General features: G+C 34.4%; 1 protein-coding gene across 4 annotated transcripts in view; it reads right to left on the minus strand.

Annotated features, from left to right (window-relative positions):
• The window catches only part of LOC123719014 (WD repeat-containing protein 7-like), a 135,169-nt gene extending 119,237 nt beyond the window's left edge, over positions 1–15,932 (minus strand). For 3 of the 4 annotated variants that reach the window (XM_045676110.1, XM_045676108.1, XM_045676106.1), the window contains exons 1-19: positions 15,783–15,932; positions 15,381–15,619; positions 14,171–14,284; positions 13,569–13,712; positions 13,159–13,224; positions 12,497–12,659; positions 11,755–11,887; positions 10,064–10,090; positions 8,691–8,781; positions 7,551–7,698; positions 6,909–7,010; positions 5,011–5,151; positions 4,309–4,387; positions 3,888–4,029; positions 3,508–3,565; positions 2,777–2,938; positions 1,329–1,449; positions 797–960; positions 404–498 (exon numbers count right to left, since the gene is read on the minus strand). In XM_045676110.1, the coding sequence (XP_045532066.1) occupies positions 404–498; positions 797–960; positions 1,329–1,449; positions 2,777–2,938; positions 3,508–3,565; positions 3,888–4,029; positions 4,309–4,387; positions 5,011–5,151; positions 6,909–7,010; positions 7,551–7,698; positions 8,691–8,781; positions 10,064–10,090; positions 11,755–11,887; positions 12,497–12,659; positions 13,159–13,224; positions 13,569–13,712; positions 14,171–14,284; positions 15,381–15,614 (2,184 nt within the window). In that variant the 5' untranslated portion in view covers positions 15,615–15,619; positions 15,783–15,932. The remainder of the gene's footprint in view (positions 1–403; positions 499–796; positions 961–1,328; positions 1,450–2,776; positions 2,939–3,507; positions 3,566–3,887; positions 4,030–4,308; positions 4,388–5,010; positions 5,152–6,908; positions 7,011–7,550; positions 7,699–8,690; positions 8,782–10,063; positions 10,091–11,754; positions 11,888–12,496; positions 12,660–13,158; positions 13,225–13,568; positions 13,713–14,170; positions 14,285–15,380; positions 15,620–15,782) is intronic. The other variant, XM_045676107.1, reaches the window with a different exon arrangement.
• Positions 15,933–18,153: the final 2,221 nt, after the last annotated feature.

The raw sequence follows: 18,153 nt of genomic DNA on the forward strand, positions 1-18,153 counted from the left end.
AAAAGTATTTGATTAAACAATTATATTTGATTTTGAGAAAAAAATGGATTTAATAAGGATTGTAGTTTCGAGGTGTTAAAGAAAATATTTATTTATGAAAGTTAATTAGGTAATTAAGATTTTTTTTTTAAATTTATTAAAAAGTTCTGGGAAAGTTACGCGGCCCTTAGTGTACATTGATGCTTAAAGGTTCCTCATGTGATTCATGTCATCATTCTATATATTGATGAACAGAAAGTCCATTGGTGCACTGGGGATTGAACCTTCGGCCTCAGGGATGAGAGTCGCACGCTGAAGCCACTAGGCCAACATATTTAATATAACCTTTGTTTGATGTTTGTACAAAAAATCTGGAAAGACATGAAAGTCTAGAAAATGTAGTTTGAAACAAGTATAGACTCACCTCCAAACTTGCTGGACTCATGGCTGAATACTCCTCGCTGAGCAGTTCCACTATCAGACCCTCGATATCGAAGAAGAGTATGTGGCTCTCTGGGTCTGTGAATACAATCATCTATATTTATCGGAGACATCTCGCAGCGGGTGGCTGGTTCCACATAGTGGTGGTGCAAAAACCGCTTTAAATATCGCTCCAATCCCACCTTTATCATCAGAAGTCGACGTAGAATACGAAATTCCACCCGTATCTCCTCGAAGTAACCATGTGGAATCAGCCACCCTCTGAAGTTATATCATATCTTCAATTTTAGATCCTTTTTTTTATGCATAAAACTTAATATTTGAAACAGCTCTGATAATGGAGCTTGAAGGTGGTCCAAATTCTCAGAATGCTCACCAGCGGGATTGGACCTGAAGCCCTGTATGGTCAGGGGTGGAGGCCTGGCACGAGCCGGTTCAGCTAACGGGCCGGCATTGGATCCGCGCTCTGACGCGTGCAAGGCAGCCAGACCGCGTTGAGTTGCAGCTCGCATTGCTGTTAGGTTGCGATGTCGAAGACCTCTGTCACCGAATAAAAACTTCATTAACTCGACTCCAACATATATATATATATTATATTTCTGACAAATTGACTCCACATTATGATGTTAATTCATTAATTTATGTATTTATAAAAACTTGCCAACGCATCTTGAAAGATATTCTCTAAATTTTATTTCTCTTTTACGATGAAAAAAAAACATAATAAATACAATTATAAAAACAAAAGGTAAATTGATTTCCGTGTGATGAGAGCTATGGATATCCGGACCTAACTCGATTATCAGTCACCAGCATCTCTTAAAAGTTCTCCATCAAAAGTTAATAAGAAGCCGAGACCTAACAGGTTGTAGCGAGAACAACGTAACACCGGCAAGACCTAGACTCACCTAAAGAAATGCACAGCTGGATTCGCCAGACCTTGCAGGTCTGTGCCTGATGATATAGAACCTCCAAGTTCATCAGCCGATGTCTCATCACAGGCCGCTAGAACCTCTTCAGCTATCATACCTTGAAATAAAATTGTGGTACGAGCTTAATTAATTATATATTTAAACTTTACACATAGGTCATGAGATCTATCGTGAAAACTGTATAAAAACCCGTTCGATATTATATTTAACGATCTTAATAAATACACATTTTCCTTTTCAACAATAATTGTTATATTTCAGCCAATTTAAGGAAAACCGTGATTAATTAAATATACAAACCTTCCCCAAAGATCACAGTATCTACGGTGGAAACTGTATAAAAATCCGTGCGATAGTTTTTGAGTTAACCGCGTTCATACAGACAAAGGCGGCTTGGGCGTTGTAAGTGTTATAGGAAATATGAAAGTAATTGTATGTATTATAAAGAAGTAAAATTTGTAATATTGTAGATAATCTCTAGATCTACTGAACCGATTTTCAGCCCAATAGAAAGCCAGGTTTGTGTCTCATATAACTCGACATATAAACAGACTTCTTACGAACGCTGCCTTAACGAGAGACATTTTTTAAAGCTTGATAATGCCTACAAAAGATGTCTCTTATATAAAACCTCAAAAACTGAACGGAATTTATTGCGGTTTTCATCAATATATAGAATGATAACATGAATCACATGAGGAAGCTTTGAGCATATATCAATGTACACTAAGGGCCGCGTAACTTTCCCAGAACTTTTTAATAAATTTAAAAAAAAAATCTTAATTACCTATCTGATAACCGCTGTTTTTAATTTTTTACAACATTTATGTTTACCATAATTGTCATGTATTTAGGTGGCTTGTAATATATGCTAGATATAGGTGAACTTTCATAAATAAATATTTTCTTTAACACCTCGAAACTACAATCCTTATTAAATCCATTTTTTTTCTCAAAATCAAATATAATTGTTTAATCAAATACTTTTAAAGCACTCTGTTCCTAGTGGCTTCAGCGACTCGTATTCCTGATATTCAAACTCCAGCAGACCAATGGACTATTAAAGCGCATTTAACACTCGGTCGTACCAAGGAAAACATCGTGAGGAAACCGGCTTGCCATAGACCCAACACGACGGCATGTGTCACAGGTGGCTGATCACCTACTTGCCTATTAGATTGACAAATCATGAAAGAGATTTATAGGGCCCAGACCTAAAAAGTAAAAAGTAAATATCTAGAATTATTAATGAGGACGATTTAGGTATTCACGCTTCCGTAGTGTACCTAAATAAAGCCTTCAGAATTGTTTTATTGTAACTTTAACTGTGTGATTGTATAACATGTCCGAGTATTTATTTTTATCATACTTAGTGACAGATAACTACGGACCAACATACACTACATATATAAACGAAGTCTTACCATTCAAGACCCTATCCAAATGCCCGGTCTCCATTTGCCAAACATACACAGTGCCGTCACTACATCCGACCACCATAAAGTCATCAGCCGGACGCCATTTTATCGTCACAACCGGAAATAGATGGCGGGAAGCGAGTGTTACGCACTTCCGTTCAGTTAAACCTGAGAATTATTTTACATGTTTAATCTTTAACCATTTCGTATATTATTCAAAATGTACAACTTCATCTTGACATTGACATAAACACACACATCTTCAAATTTCATTTTCGCAAAAAAATATATTTTGCTTCTTGATAACGCTGACATTACCAGTAGACACTGACAATTGTAGTTGACACTGACATGTATATTGATAGTTGACACTGACAGATCAATAAATCAATTATTCATGTTCGCGTTAAAATATAAATTTTACTTATGAAAACTGATGACGGTGACAATTGACATTTATATGAGCTTTTTTGGCGTTGACTGTCCTTTTTTGGGCAGGCTCGTTTGCCCCCCTTTTATAAATAACTAACATTGCCAGTTGACAGTTAACAGCTAACATCAACAAGTCACAGCTGGCATTGACAGTTGACATTGTTTCTAGGTATTCGCAATATTTCTTATATATAGTTGAACTATATGAATATATATTTGATTTGTTAACATGTGACTAGATTTATCATTACGTCCTTAACAATAATACAATTAGATTTTTAAGTGTGCAGTAGAAAAAAACTTACTTAAGAGCGTGACGCTATGGTCCGATGCGACAGCGCATATGCATTTCTGAATCCTTGGCTGTAAAGTAAATATCAATTAAAATTTGGAACTAACTTCTTAACGCGGTCTTAGGTAAACCTGTTTTAAATACTTAAACTTATTTGTCTACGTAAACTGATTTAATTACTTAAACTTATTTACTTTAGTAAACTGATTCAAATACTTAAACTGATTAAAATTCGTAAATTGATTAAAATACCTAAACTGTGTTAAGTACTTAAACTAATTTACTTTCGTATACTGTTTAAATACTTAAACTGATTTACTTTCGTAAACTCTTTAAATACTTAAACTGATTTACTTGCGTAAACTCTTTAAATACTTAAACTGATTTACTAACACTGCAGTTATGAGGTGGAACGATCAATTGGGTGATCTCTCCTGCGTGAACGCAAAATCTATGAAGCAGCGCCCCACTGAACAGGTCCCATAGACAAACCGCGAAGTCTATTCCACCAGATACAAGATAGGCTCTGTCATACCTATAATACAAACACACTTATTAGCAGACCAGAAACATTCAATGTACACTTTTCTCGAAGGTGATTTTTTATATATTAATGTACACAACATGAGCGTGAACTTAAAATTTATCTTGAATATATTAAAAAAATCTATTCATATATACGGTGTTCTACTAGAACATAGTTTACTAGAACATATATAACAGACAAAGATATATAAATATAAAATAATACCATTTACTCGTAGTTGTGTGTGTGTGTTTGTGGGTCAGTTCATTAGTAAAATTGAGAGTTTACCTATGATGAACATGATGCGGGTACAAGAGACAGTTCACGCGTCCATTATGTCCCAATAACAACTGATGAGGTGGCCAATCTAAAACAAATATTAAAATGTTAAGTTTCATAGGTAAAACTTTAGTGATTTTTTTATTTAATAGTTCACAGATATGTATACCGTATACTATTATACCTAAGGTACACTTTATACCTATGGTACACTTTATACCTGCAGTATACTGTATACTATACTGTATGCTTAGTTACACTTATACTTTAGGAATACTGTATACCTATGGTACACTTTATACCTATGGTACACTTTATACCTGCAGTATACTGTATACTATACTGTATGCTTAGTTACACTTATACTTGAGGAATACTTTATACCTATGGTACACTTTATACCTGCAGTATACTGTATACTATACTGTATGCTTAGTTACACGTATACTTTAGGAATACTTTATACCTATGGTACACTTTATACCTGCAGTATACTGTATACTATACTCTATGCTTAGTTACACTTATACTTGAGGAATACTTTATACCTATGGTACACTTTATACCTATGGTACACTTTATATCAATGGTATACTTATACATAAGGTACACTTTATATTTTTACATCCATTAATTAACCTCATAAATTAGTTAATATAATAAAAATCGGCTGCAATAAAACTTAGCCGAATTTGCATTTATCAAACTTACCATCTAACTGTTGATGGTTCCCATGTAACAGTTGAAGTTGAACAGTATGTGTCGCGTTAACTATTATTATTGAACCATCTTCCCTGCCAACAACCAAACGATTTGCGGCCAATAGATAAATAGAGGCCGTCAATTTAATTTCTGCAAAAAAAAAACTGTAAGTTATTACCTTATTATTAAAAATACACGTTTATTATACTTCTTTGAAGCAGAATTGGCAATGGGCGGGGCATATAGCAAGGTGGTGGAACAGGTGAACTCCAAAGACAACTACCGTGTAAACTGCAGCGTCACTCGATTTAACGAGAAATTCCCCAAAGCGTAGAATTGTGTTCGTTTTTACCACAGACTACCAAGCGAAATAAGTGAACAAAACTCCGGTTAAAATAAATCACTAAAGTTTTTTATTTCACGATTATTTAAATTCTCCTAATTCTTGGGATTGATTCGCTCCAGTACAAACAATTTGTAAGACTCAAAACTTGGCGATTTAAACGAGTGGCGAACAGTTTTTTCATGGTTCTTTCTGTCCGCTCTACTCCCTTGACTTGGGAACTGGTTGTAAATGTAAATTTAGAATCAATTTAACATATTTTCTATTGACGTTCATAAGCTTGGTTAACTATATGAATAAAGTTTGAGTTTGAATTCACTCGGCTTTGTCATACTCTAATAACTCATTAATGACGACAACAATGTAATAGTAAAAAGTACTTTTAAATTGCCGAAATAAGTTAAAACTGCGGAGATATGTATGTTCTTTTGTAGCTTAATTGTCCTAGACCGTAATAAACTCGACTGTCAGCGTCATACGTATTGAACTTGACATCCGTCAGTTTGTTTACAAATTTCTTACACGTGTAGACACTGATGTTAGAGTGAGTCATGGTCATACTTTATCATAATCTTATTGCTCACAAAATTTCAAACGGTAAACATAACGAATTAAGAGAAAGAAGAAAGAAAGATACAACCAGAGAAGGATGGAAAATCTTTATTTAAGAAAACTATATTCGAAGTTTTGGATATAGCTACACTGTCATGGTTTCAACGTCAGTGCCAGACTTACCGATTGGGGCCGATCGTGAAAGGTGAGGCGAATATATACAGATTACTATAATCAATATATAATATATACTTTCCATTTAACAACAATTCAACGTCAAAATATGCAGAGTACTTTTTGTGTCGTGATAGTTTACACTGTATTCGAAAAGGATCGAGGGGAAGAAAAGGGCGCCCTAGAAATACTAGGGGATTAGATGTAATAGAAGTGTTAGCAGGAAGGGAATAGAGAAACAAAGCCATCTAAAAATCTGGAAAGGACCAAGGTGAAGAAGAAGAGGTTGCCTGAAAAAGGTGGATAGAAGAAATAGAAACGTTATCAAGCGAATGGACAAAGAGATGGATAACGATAAAAAATTATTGGTGCATCTCGGAACGCCCAACAACAGGAATAACTTAAACTAATCACAGTTGAATTTCTGTAATGTTTCAAGTGTCATATACTGCTTCATTCATCATATTTTTATATATTTGTTGTTATATATAGTTATAGTTTGTATATATATATTTGAGATTATATGCTCACTGCCAACAATAAATGTCTAACGCACACTAGAGAGAGGACAAAACTTATGTCCGAAACGCGGCTAACGCTGCGAGTGAGAGAAAAGAAGCCTGCCTGTCGCTGCCGTATGCTCTAGAGAGAGAGAAGTTAGACAGACTGGCGCTGTCACGCGTTACGTAACCAAGCGGTTAACTTACGTATCACTTCAAAATCAATGGCCCTAAGTGGGTTGTTTGCTAATCTAGTCATCTGCATGACCAGTGGACATCTGCAACGGAGGTGTTGCCAGCCTAATTGCCTTTATTGAAGTCAAAATTAAATAACTCACCCGGTTCGTCAGGATGGCTTAATTGATCCAGAATACCCACTGGGCTGGGACTCATTTCCGCCCAAGCCATTTCCAAACTGGTTGTCACTATGGGCGCACGCGCTGAAACAATGTATTATTATGGTTTAATATTTTAAAAAAAGCTTTGACGGAAACTTCGACTGCTAAATAGTTAATTAATCTCCCTCTTATGTATCTGTTTCATGAGGCAAGTAGGTGATCAGCCTTTGCCTGATTGGGGCTAATGCCGGTGTTACGATGTTTTCCTTCGTACGAACCAGTCTAACATACTTGAGAGCATAAACACAAGGAAGAGAGGACGTCAAATAAAACGATGGGCAGTTGGTCTGTCGAAGAGAGAGCTATGGAGCAGAATGGGTTAAAATAAACCTAAAAAATATATCTCTCAAACCAAATGGCAGTCACCGCAGCCCATGAATACCTATTTTAGTGGGTGCCTTTGAGAGAGGAGACTTCCAGGAGTCGATAGTAGTCTTCCAGAGTGTTATCAGGAGTCGATTGCACAATTCACTAGATCGCAGAAGAAAAAGCCCAGTGAAGCTACTTCCAGTCATCATCATCACCATCTTATCAATTATTTTATTTGTTTGTCAGTATTTGATTAATTTTACTAATACTCACACATAACCTTATTGGGTACAGGCATGGCTGCATCATCCACATTCCACAGAAGTACCACTCCAGCTGAATCTCCTCTCAGTAAGAGTCTACGTTGCTTTCCACCAACAGATGTTAGGATGAACCTCATGGCCGGAGGACATGATAGAAGCTGAAACGTTTCGATGGTTTATCAAGTTGTTCTTTTTCTAAATTACAGTACAGGGCCCGATGCTACAAGATTTTAAAAACTTCATTAGAATCAAAAAGACCGTTACTTAAAATGGCTCAGTGGGAAGAAAAGTGAGGACGGTCACCAGAAATCTGGGAAGATGGAAATAAAAGGATAGCGGGGTAAGGAAAATGGTGGATGGTATGGAAAATAAGAGAGAAGTGGAAGAAGTTGGAGAAGGCCTTTACTCCATCGGAGGCCCTGTCTGTTTGAATAATGTCAAACATAATGACATGGACGTAATGTAATCGAAGAAAAGAAAAAGCGAAAGAAATTGCGTCACTCAGATTTGATTGACGCAGGGACCAAACATTTATAATTTGTTTTAATTTTCTATTTATGAATTTTTAATTATTCATATTATAAATACTTTTTAACATAATATATTTAAATACTGTATACATATGTGTGTTGGAAATCAATTAATTATTTTCCATCCATCTCATTTATGTATGTCACTTAACGGAGACATGAGTGGAAATTAAAATCTAGCCATCTAAAAAGTATATTTAACAGAAATCCAAAAACACTAGTAATAAGACAGTTAATTATTTTTTTAAACTCAATGGTACGGCAACCTAGGGACACCAAGCATTTTTTTTAAGTTCATATCTCCTAGAAGACACTGTAGCGAGCCAGTTCAACAGCTGTACACAAGCCCGACTCACGATTTGCGGAGCGGCTCACATACACATGCGACACGTAAGGCCGTTCAATGACCGTAGTTCAATGGCCTATACCTTGAGAAATTTCATAACCGATAGAATTTAATTAATATCTCGTTATAATTAATAATTGAGTTAATTATGTATTTAAACATATAATATATAGCAATATTTTTTAAGTTTTTTTTTCTACGGGACCACTGGTCGCAAAAGAATCAGAGTGTATTTCTTATAATTCCTTTTTAACCAATGAAAATTATTACGTACCTTATTATCTGGGTGCGCCAAAATTCCATACAAAACAGGACTATCATGCTCCACAGTTGGTCCGTGAAAGCCTTTATGGTCGGGAACGGAACTAAAAACAATTTTTATTTATGTGGGTAGCAGCAAAACCTATATATTGTGGAGTGAGGGTAACTCCTGGGTTTCAAGGCGAAACAAGTCAAATACGTGTTATAGATTTTTCAATAGGAAAAATTAGCATTGATCTTGGGTTCGTTTAAGGTCAGCATAACTCACTTGGTGACAATGATAATGTAATAGACGGACATTTCTGGCAGATATATATTCGCGGAAAATGGTTACAATACTTAAGGTGTAAATGCATGTTTTGTTGTGTTAAAAAATGATGTGAAATGCAAAATAAGTAAAACCAATGTACTACATGACAATTTACCTTTAACACAAACTATACGAACAATCGAATAGTCAACGCAAACTATGCGAAATGTCGAATAGTTAACATATAATATACGAACTTTTTGTCGATCTATCTAAAACATTTTGGCAAATCGCCCATTCAAACTCCCTAAAGGTTTAACCTTTACTTGACATCCTATAATATATATAGTTTAGTATAGTTTTCACTGTATTTAGAACATTTTAAAGCCATAAGTGTAGTGCATTGCAAGACACATCAATGTATGAGGGTAGAACTGTGAGGAGAAAACAATTTTAACTGCGGAAGGTTTTCTAAAGCAATAAATTAGAGAAAACTAATTTCATTTGTAATCTGTATTCTTAATAACAAAATGGTCCATTTGGTGTTGCCAGCTCAAGTTTGACAAATGATACACGGATTTGGTGGATGTCATAGTCATAGTGCTAGACAACTCTGAATATAGCTCAATGTATGTTATAGGTTTGTGTTAAAGATACTATGTTTAACAACTATAACTATGAGCATAATGACATATTATTCTAACCAGTGAATATCTATAATTATGGAGGACTTAAGCTCAATGTTAAAACGGAGTTAAAATCATGATATTAGTCACGTGACTTCCGTATGTCAATATTCACTTCTGTTTCTGACACACCGCAGTCACGCTTAGGTCATTTTCAGAGAGACTCAACTCAGTTTATTGTATCTAGAAACCATTACATTTCTGACAGGAGTCCCACTTAACGCTAAGACTCCACTCTTTTGACACACGGAAGTCACACTTAGCGCTAAAACTTGACTCTTAGGGCGAGATTCAGAAACGAGACTTAGACAGAACCATACACAAAACACCCCCGTATCCATTACATGTTTGGCTCGCGAATGAAAAGTCACGTTTCTAAATACCCCAGATACACATTGACAACTAAAAAGCAAACTAAAAAATGATTCTAAAAATATATCAAGTGCTGACCTATTAATAGCCCGTCCACGCAGTTTGCTATAAAAAATACATGTAGCTTTAATTCACCATAAGCATAAAATTTTAATTTATCCAGAACCAGCGGCTTGACTTTCAGCCCGGGCCTCGGATTTCTGTATATGTTTCATGATTTGTCAATCTAATAGTTAAGTAGGCAACACAGTTTCCTCACGAAGTTTTCCATTACGAGCTGGTGCACAGTCAGGGTTCTACAACCTCAGGGATGAGAGTCACACGCTGAAGCCACTAGGCCAACACTCGTTTATGTTTCGGGTAATTTATGTTCTGTCAGGCCTTCTGTGCCTACGTCGGTAAAAGGTTTCCGCACGATGTTTTCCATTACGAGCTGGTGCACAGTCAGGGTTCTACAACCTCAGAGATGAGAGTCACACGCTGAAGCCACTAGGCCAACACTCGCTTATGTTTCGGGTAATTTCTGTTCTGTCAGGCCTTCTGTGCCTACGTCGGTCTAAGGTTTCCGCACGATGTTTTCCATTACGAGCTGGTGCACAGTCAGGGTTCTACAACCTCAGGGATGAGAGTCACACGCTGAAGCCACTAGGCCAACACTCGTTTATGTTTCGGGTAATTTATGTTCTGTCAGGCCTTCTGTGCCTACGTCGGTCTAAGGTTTCCGCACGATGTTTTCCTGCTAGTGTTAGACACGATAGTGTGTATGTAAGGGACTCTGTCTATGTACGAAAACTGAAAACACTTCCGTGGTAATCTGCTTTGCAGTCGTTCCTTACGAACGCAAGAACTAAAAGATATACGAGTTCTAGAGAAAATTTGTAGAGCTTGATAAAAACTAGAAGTCAGCGACTTATCAGCGACAGCGTTATCTTTTATAAATATAAATTAATCACAGAAAGTAGCCCAACGAATTGGACATCACTGTGGGTGTGTCATCCTTGAGGATCCACCAGCTGTGCACCCATGAACCTTACTTATACGAAGGAAAACATCATAACACCGGCTTAGACCCAATCAGTCGATGATGATCACACTCTTGCCTCATGAAACAGTTATATAGAGGCCCAGACCTAAAAGGCCGAGCTGCACTGGTCTTTTTAATAAATTTTGAAGTCAGTTTATTATCAAAACGCTTCACTTCAAGCCATCCCTTATTGCCTTAGATACCGGTTTCTATAATAAAAAACCACCCGTAATAACTACGAGTCGTACTGCATGTGTAGAATTGGTCACTTTAAGAGGATAGTTTTATATAGTTAGTTCTAATCTAATCTAACCAAAGTATGGTTAGATTGCTTACAGAACTAACTTCTATGGGGAAACTAATTTCTGATTTTTGTTAATTTTTTTTTAATTTTAATATCGACGATACCACGGGTCAGTCTAGGACATATTGCAACAAAAACGACTCGTAGTATTTACGAATGGTATTTTCAACCGTTCATGTTAAAAAGCTTATTGTGCACAGATGAGAATCTAATGCCGAAACCAATATAAATTGTGTTATGTATGTCTTTTTTGGATTTGAAATTATAACCTGTTACATCTGCATGGTCACGGAATGTAATATAATGCACGGCCTCAAAATATGATAGACCTCTGACTTGTCTTTTTTAAAAATCTAAGTACGCAATAAAGACCTTGACCATGCGTTGTATCCGTGACTATGCAGACTAATTAAAGGCAAGAACTTCTCAAATTTCACTTACTTTGCGGGTAGTTTATAAAGATATCCTTTCCCTTCAGTGGACCATACTAGGACTCTGTCCGGTGCGAGGAAGTCACCGGACATCCATCTCTCACCGGACGGCGCTTGTATGGAGCACAGCACCGAAAAATCACCTACAAAATCACATTGTTCAATACTCAACTAATTTAATGATATTTTATCATATTCAGGAATAATTCATAGCAAAACCACTTGAAATTTACATTATCCCTATGGATAATCCCTAATCCCTTGTCTATACAAGAATAACTAGAGACTTTATAGACAATATTAAAGACACAAAACAGGATAGAAATTAATGGAAAACAGTCTTCTGTTATAAATGGCGACCTTTGAGGACTCAGATTTCGTGATCATTCATTATTAATCTGAAAAAACATTTTTTTTTTACTTGGAGGGTAGTTGGGATAAATTTTTTGCGTCAATAATATTCACTCTACCCTCATTTTAATATCGACCACGTGCACCAATGGTTGGCAAAAATTTGCTATAAACACTCGCTCGTACGAAACATCGTAACACCGGCATTATACCGTAACCATTACCAGGCAAAGGCTGATCACGTACTTGCCTCCCTTACATAGGATCCAGACATGAAAGGTTGAAGCGAGAATATTCCAACATTAGACCTAATCAGACAAAGGCTGATCACCTACAGACCATGATACAGATACGTAAGAGATCCATCTAAAAGGTTTAAGTCCCACTGGTTGAATTCTTACCCGCATCATATATTTGGCAATACTTCGCGCATACGATCAGAACTGTGCGTTGGTTGTACGCACAACAATTCAGTGACAGGGCGTTCAAACACCGTATTTGTTTTGACTCGTTCTCGTATATCGGCTCGGACTGTTTATTCTCGTGTCCTAGGAGGGACCACACCTTGAAATAAAATTAGCAATTTTGTATATCGGTCACTCCAGATCTGCATCCGGCCTTTCAAAGAATGTAAATAAATTCGCGTTTTTATTCAACTTACGTCCCCTTGTAGGGATTGTGTGATTTTTGCCGATGCCAGGCTTTTAATAAACTTTTCATGAAGGACCCTATAGCCACTTTCCTGAGTTTCAATTTATCGCGGTGTTTTTATATCTAACTAAGATTATAAAAAACCATTACAATAGAATCAAGGGTATTCAAAAAATTAAAAATGCTCCAAGTACACTTTTAAATTTAATTTAAAAATACTGGGGCTGTCATAACTAAAAACACGCAAACTTTACGTAGTATTATATCATGATATTTAAAACTAATTCATATATTCTATTTAACAAATAAACTTAATTACAAATTAAAATTAAGATAAACGAATTATTTACGGATCACTCATTACCACAGATTACTGTAGCATGCACAGAATATAAAAAAAAGAAACACTCACTTTGACAGTTCCGGTAATAGATATAGCCAACACGACGTCATCTTTTCTAGACGATGGACGCAAAACCTAAAAATATTTTAAAATGATAGTGTGTGACACATTTTTATCAAAATTAAAAATTAGAAAATGAATCGTTATAATGCTTTACTATTGAGATTCTTTGTTAATTACAAAACTAAACACACCTTTCTCAGATTCTATTTATCAATATATAAATACACAAAGGCCAAACCACGGAAGCCCATTTGCTACCTTACATACCTCTCAGGTTTCACGGAATAGGTTGTAAACTATTGCTACATCCTCATCCCAATTTTGCTTCAAAACCAAAAAATAACATACCAACAATATACACCAACCCCTTAGTTAATAGCAATATAACTTTTCTAATAAAAAATTTCTTTACTCACATGTAGCGCAGATATCCAATCTGGATTCATTTTGGAGCTCAAAGAAAATAAGATTTCCAATGAAAACGGGTCCATTATGAGAATTTCTGCATAATACCCATTGCAGAATAGTCTCAAATCTTCACTATTACACATGTGGTATGCCTGGACAGGATTTTTTTATTACATAACAAAATAATACCCAGTGGCAATAGGTTTTACGGCCCTGAGACTTTTGGATGTCTTGATCTTTCAAAAGTCATATCATAATAAAAATAGTAATTGATCATAGAGGTAGAACAATTAAGGGTTGTATGTATTTTTGTATGTTGTGAAATACTAAAAAAAATGTATGAGGTGGACACCCCTTATCACTCAGGGGTTTGTATCACTTAGTAGCCGATTCTCAGACTTACTGAACATGCATTAAAAAATTCATAAGCATCGGTCAAGCCATTTCGGAGGAGTATGGAAACAAACATAGTGACACAACAATTTTAGATATCTTAAATGTGGACCTTATACTGGTCGTTCTCTATGTACAATTAAGCGCACAAATAATCGTCATCATTTGTATGGCAAAGCAGGTCAACACGCATTTAAAATCTTATTAATAATTATACCTGTATGTTTGTGTGCACTTGTGTTAATTTCACACTCTCCCGACATTTTCCATCAACAAGATCCCATGTACACATCTCTCCTGCCTCTGATGAACTCACTATAAAGTTATTATCCTGAAAAATATATAAACCACTATTAAATATATAGGTTTTGGTCTTTCAAAATATGTTTTTACATTTTTCTTCACTGCATTATTAATTTGTTGTTTTTATAATACACACTCTGGCACTTTACAATTATTTTTAAATAGATATTCTTTTATAAAGGTCACCTGGAACTGTTTCCAGCAATAATGCTGTCTGGTTAAATAATGCTGTCTGGCTAAATAATGTTATTTAATTCTTATCTCCTAATTTTAAATCTTGTATATGTACTTACAATAAAATGTAAAGTCAAAATATCAAATCGTGGAGTTATTATTTTGTAAATCTTTAGGAAGTAGCGACACCTAGAATCCGAGGATGTAATCAATACAATGACATCTCTGAATTAAACGAATAAAAAGTTATTTCAATTGTTAAGGCTATGCAACTACAAGACTATTGCCACAGAATCCTTTGAGCAAGACAATGGCTTTTGATGTTCATTTATGTTACCTATATGAAGAAAATTTTATTTATTTGAATTGGAACGGCTTGTATGGTTGCAGCTATCCTTAATGTATATGATGTTTTTTGTAGATAAAAAAGATCAAGAGAGTAACAATCACCCCATATGTGTTAGTTTTATGTTAAAGCATTTTAGGTTGGACCGTTATATGTTTTTTTTTCTAGAAAGGTAAGTCTATCTAAATAATACATAAAAATATGAGATGAAAGATAACAACTCAACCTATTTGAAATATTTCTTAGGAGATATTTTTTAAAGATAGATCACCTTAAGAAAATATCTTTATCTTAGAAGGATGAGAAATAAATTCATCACCTTGAAAATGGTCCTTATTAATACTAGATCAGATTTTAAAAGATGGAAGTGTCTCCATCTTTTCAAATGCATTAAAACTAAAATATTCTTATAAGAATCTTGTTAATAGAAAATCTATTTGATATATCTTATTATGTTAGATAGGTACTTTTAATACTGAATTTTGTTTATGTAATACTTAAACATTTATAAAATACCACCACTGATATAAAATATTACGGAAATATTAAGGATGTGTATAGTCTGAAAATTAAAGTAGCATTTAACAAGTAAAATTAAACATACCTGTATAATAGATGCCCTAGATAGACAGGTAACAGGTGCTGTGTGGCCAACGAGCAAGCAGCGAGGTGTCATCTTAAGTGAATCTGGATTCACTTGCCAAATACATATTTGCCCATCATAACACCCAGTGACCAGTGTTTTCTGGTCTCTCGAAAGGTAAACGGATGATATGCAATGCGTTGGTGCATGTTTCCCCCACAAAACAACAGGAACAATTAAATTTGTTCCTGGCATCTTCACTAAAAATATTTATGAATCAGGTAATTACTGTATTAGTTTTACTACACAGGGTTAACAGTTTTAAGAATCATTTATTATGACTAATGAAGCTTGAAATGGATTGTTTGCATAACAAAACCTGAATAAAATTCATTCCGTAAGGACAATATAATGAAACCGCACCTTATTATATAATTTGGTGAAATATATAATTTGCGCATGCACTATTGGTTTCTTAGATATTTCAGGATGAATTAGAATATTTTTGTGATTATTTGTATGAACTGAAAATATATTACGATCGATAATCACTGATATCGAGAATAGAGATCGCTAATCATTTATCATGACATAAAAACATAGTTAAAAAAGTAAACACATGATCTGTCAACTTAGTTGTCAATATTGAGTGTAGAATTAATGTCATAATTATCCATTTGATTCGAATTGTAAAACTCGAATGGTCGATCTAAGAGCGTTCAAATATTATTCTGAATTAGAAATCAAACTAAGAAATATCCATTAAATTAAAATTTAATATTGATTATGTATCAACATAAAGTATTTTAAATATATGATAGTGTTTTTATTGGTAGAATCATTATAACATTATAATTATCGTTTCTTAAAAACCTTTTATGTAATAAATTAATAAGTCAATTTCCGGCCACAGACTAAGACATAAGAAATACTCAGAATGAAATTATTTTTTAAAATGGAATTTTTTTGCATACTTTTCTGTAAAGGATATTCTTAAAGGAGAAATGTGTACTTTAAAGGATCTGAGTCACCTTACTAATTTCTTTCAATATTTCTCAATTGGAAAACAACTGGATCACTATAAAGAATTTTTTTTAAGTGTTCCACTTCCAGTTAAACTAAAGCATTTTAAAAGGTAAAATAAACACATAGATTTAATTACTTTTTATTGACATCGGAAAAAGGATGTAATGCCTTTGACGGTGTATGTGACATGATTGGAATATAAATAATAACCTATTTCGTTTTTCAAGTATGCAGCTTTAATTTCCATGGAAAATATATCTAATTTTTTTTTAAACTCAATGCAATATCGGGTTGATATTTTTATTTAAACGTTAAATTTATGTTTTAGTTTGCATCATAAACTAGTTAGAAGTTTTTGCGATATGTATATTGACGCATTTTATGACATTGTATAATACGTGAAGTCGCTTTATAAGATTATTAATAAAACAAATTTATTAACACAAAATTTATAAATTGTTTATTATCACTGCGATTTTTTCAATTCGAATTAAAAAAGATTTGAAGTCGATCTCTTAAAATTTATTATCAATCTAAATTTTACTATTGACCTGTCAACCGTCAAGCGCAAATACACAATTTATCTGTCAACAACATCGTATTTAAATAAATAGCGTGCAGATGTAGTAGATTTCTATATTTCTTCTTCTTTTTAGATTCTGTATTTGGTAAATTTGAGGTACTAGCAAAATAATTGAATAAGTAAAAATTAATTGTTATATTTTAGTAGAAATCCCTTTACAGATATTCTAGTAATTTATATAGAACCGAATGCGGGGTTTTCCCCTTTCATTGAAAGGATTGTAACTATTTAATTTTCAATATTTTTTTACCATTCGTGCCGTGAGTATAAAGTCTGATAGTGTATAAGGAATTCCTTTATTGAGAGTTTTTAAAATCGTGCTTATAATGAAACGTAAATATACACTAAGATATCGCGATTTATGGTAGCAAGATCCCTCATATAACAATTGGGTGTGTAAATGTAACGTAAACACTGTGAGTGCTCATTGTAAAGCATGCAACTGTGAATTATTAAGTATAGGGGCGTCTTTCAAGGAACACATGACTACATCAAAAGATATAAAAATATGAAACGATATTCCGGCGTTTCTCAGGTATCTTACTCACGTTAGTATGTGGTATGTAATTCTTAGTTAATTATTCTTGTTAAGACTTTTATTTATGAATTGATATACACTCAAAAGCAAATATTCGCTGTTTTATGTATGTTTATTACTTTCGCATTTACAGAATAATTATTCTACAACTATGTTTGTTTATTAATGAAAAATTGCTTAGTTTTTGATACTAAATAGCGATACATGAAATGTCCTGCATTCCTATTTTTAACTTTTTTGGGTACAGATTGATACGATTTTGAAAACATTCGGAATAAGTAAACAAAGCAGATATCGGCATTCTACAAACAATTCCTTTTCGCGTAATGGATCATGTAATTGACGTTATTTCAAGGGTATATTACCACTCCAAAATCCCAAAACCTTATTCCTGTAGAAGAACTAAATCTGCCGCAATTGCCTACAACGTTTTCGAAAAAAAATTCAGAATTACGTCCATGACTGGAAAATGAAACTGAGAGAAGCCTAGTATTTTCACTCATTATTGACGAGAGCATCGATGTCAGTACTACCAAGGAACTTGCACCGGCAATAAAGTACTGTGTAGTTATGTATGTGACGGCGCCACTATCAATGTTTTGTAAAACGACGTGCAACGGGCTATTAGTCCCCCCCCCCACTACAGA

The sequence above is a fragment of the Pieris brassicae genome, chromosome Z (genome assembly GCF_905147105.1).
Source record: "Pieris brassicae chromosome Z, ilPieBrab1.1, whole genome shotgun sequence".
Lineage (NCBI taxonomy): Eukaryota > Metazoa > Arthropoda > Insecta > Lepidoptera > Pieridae > Pieris > Pieris brassicae.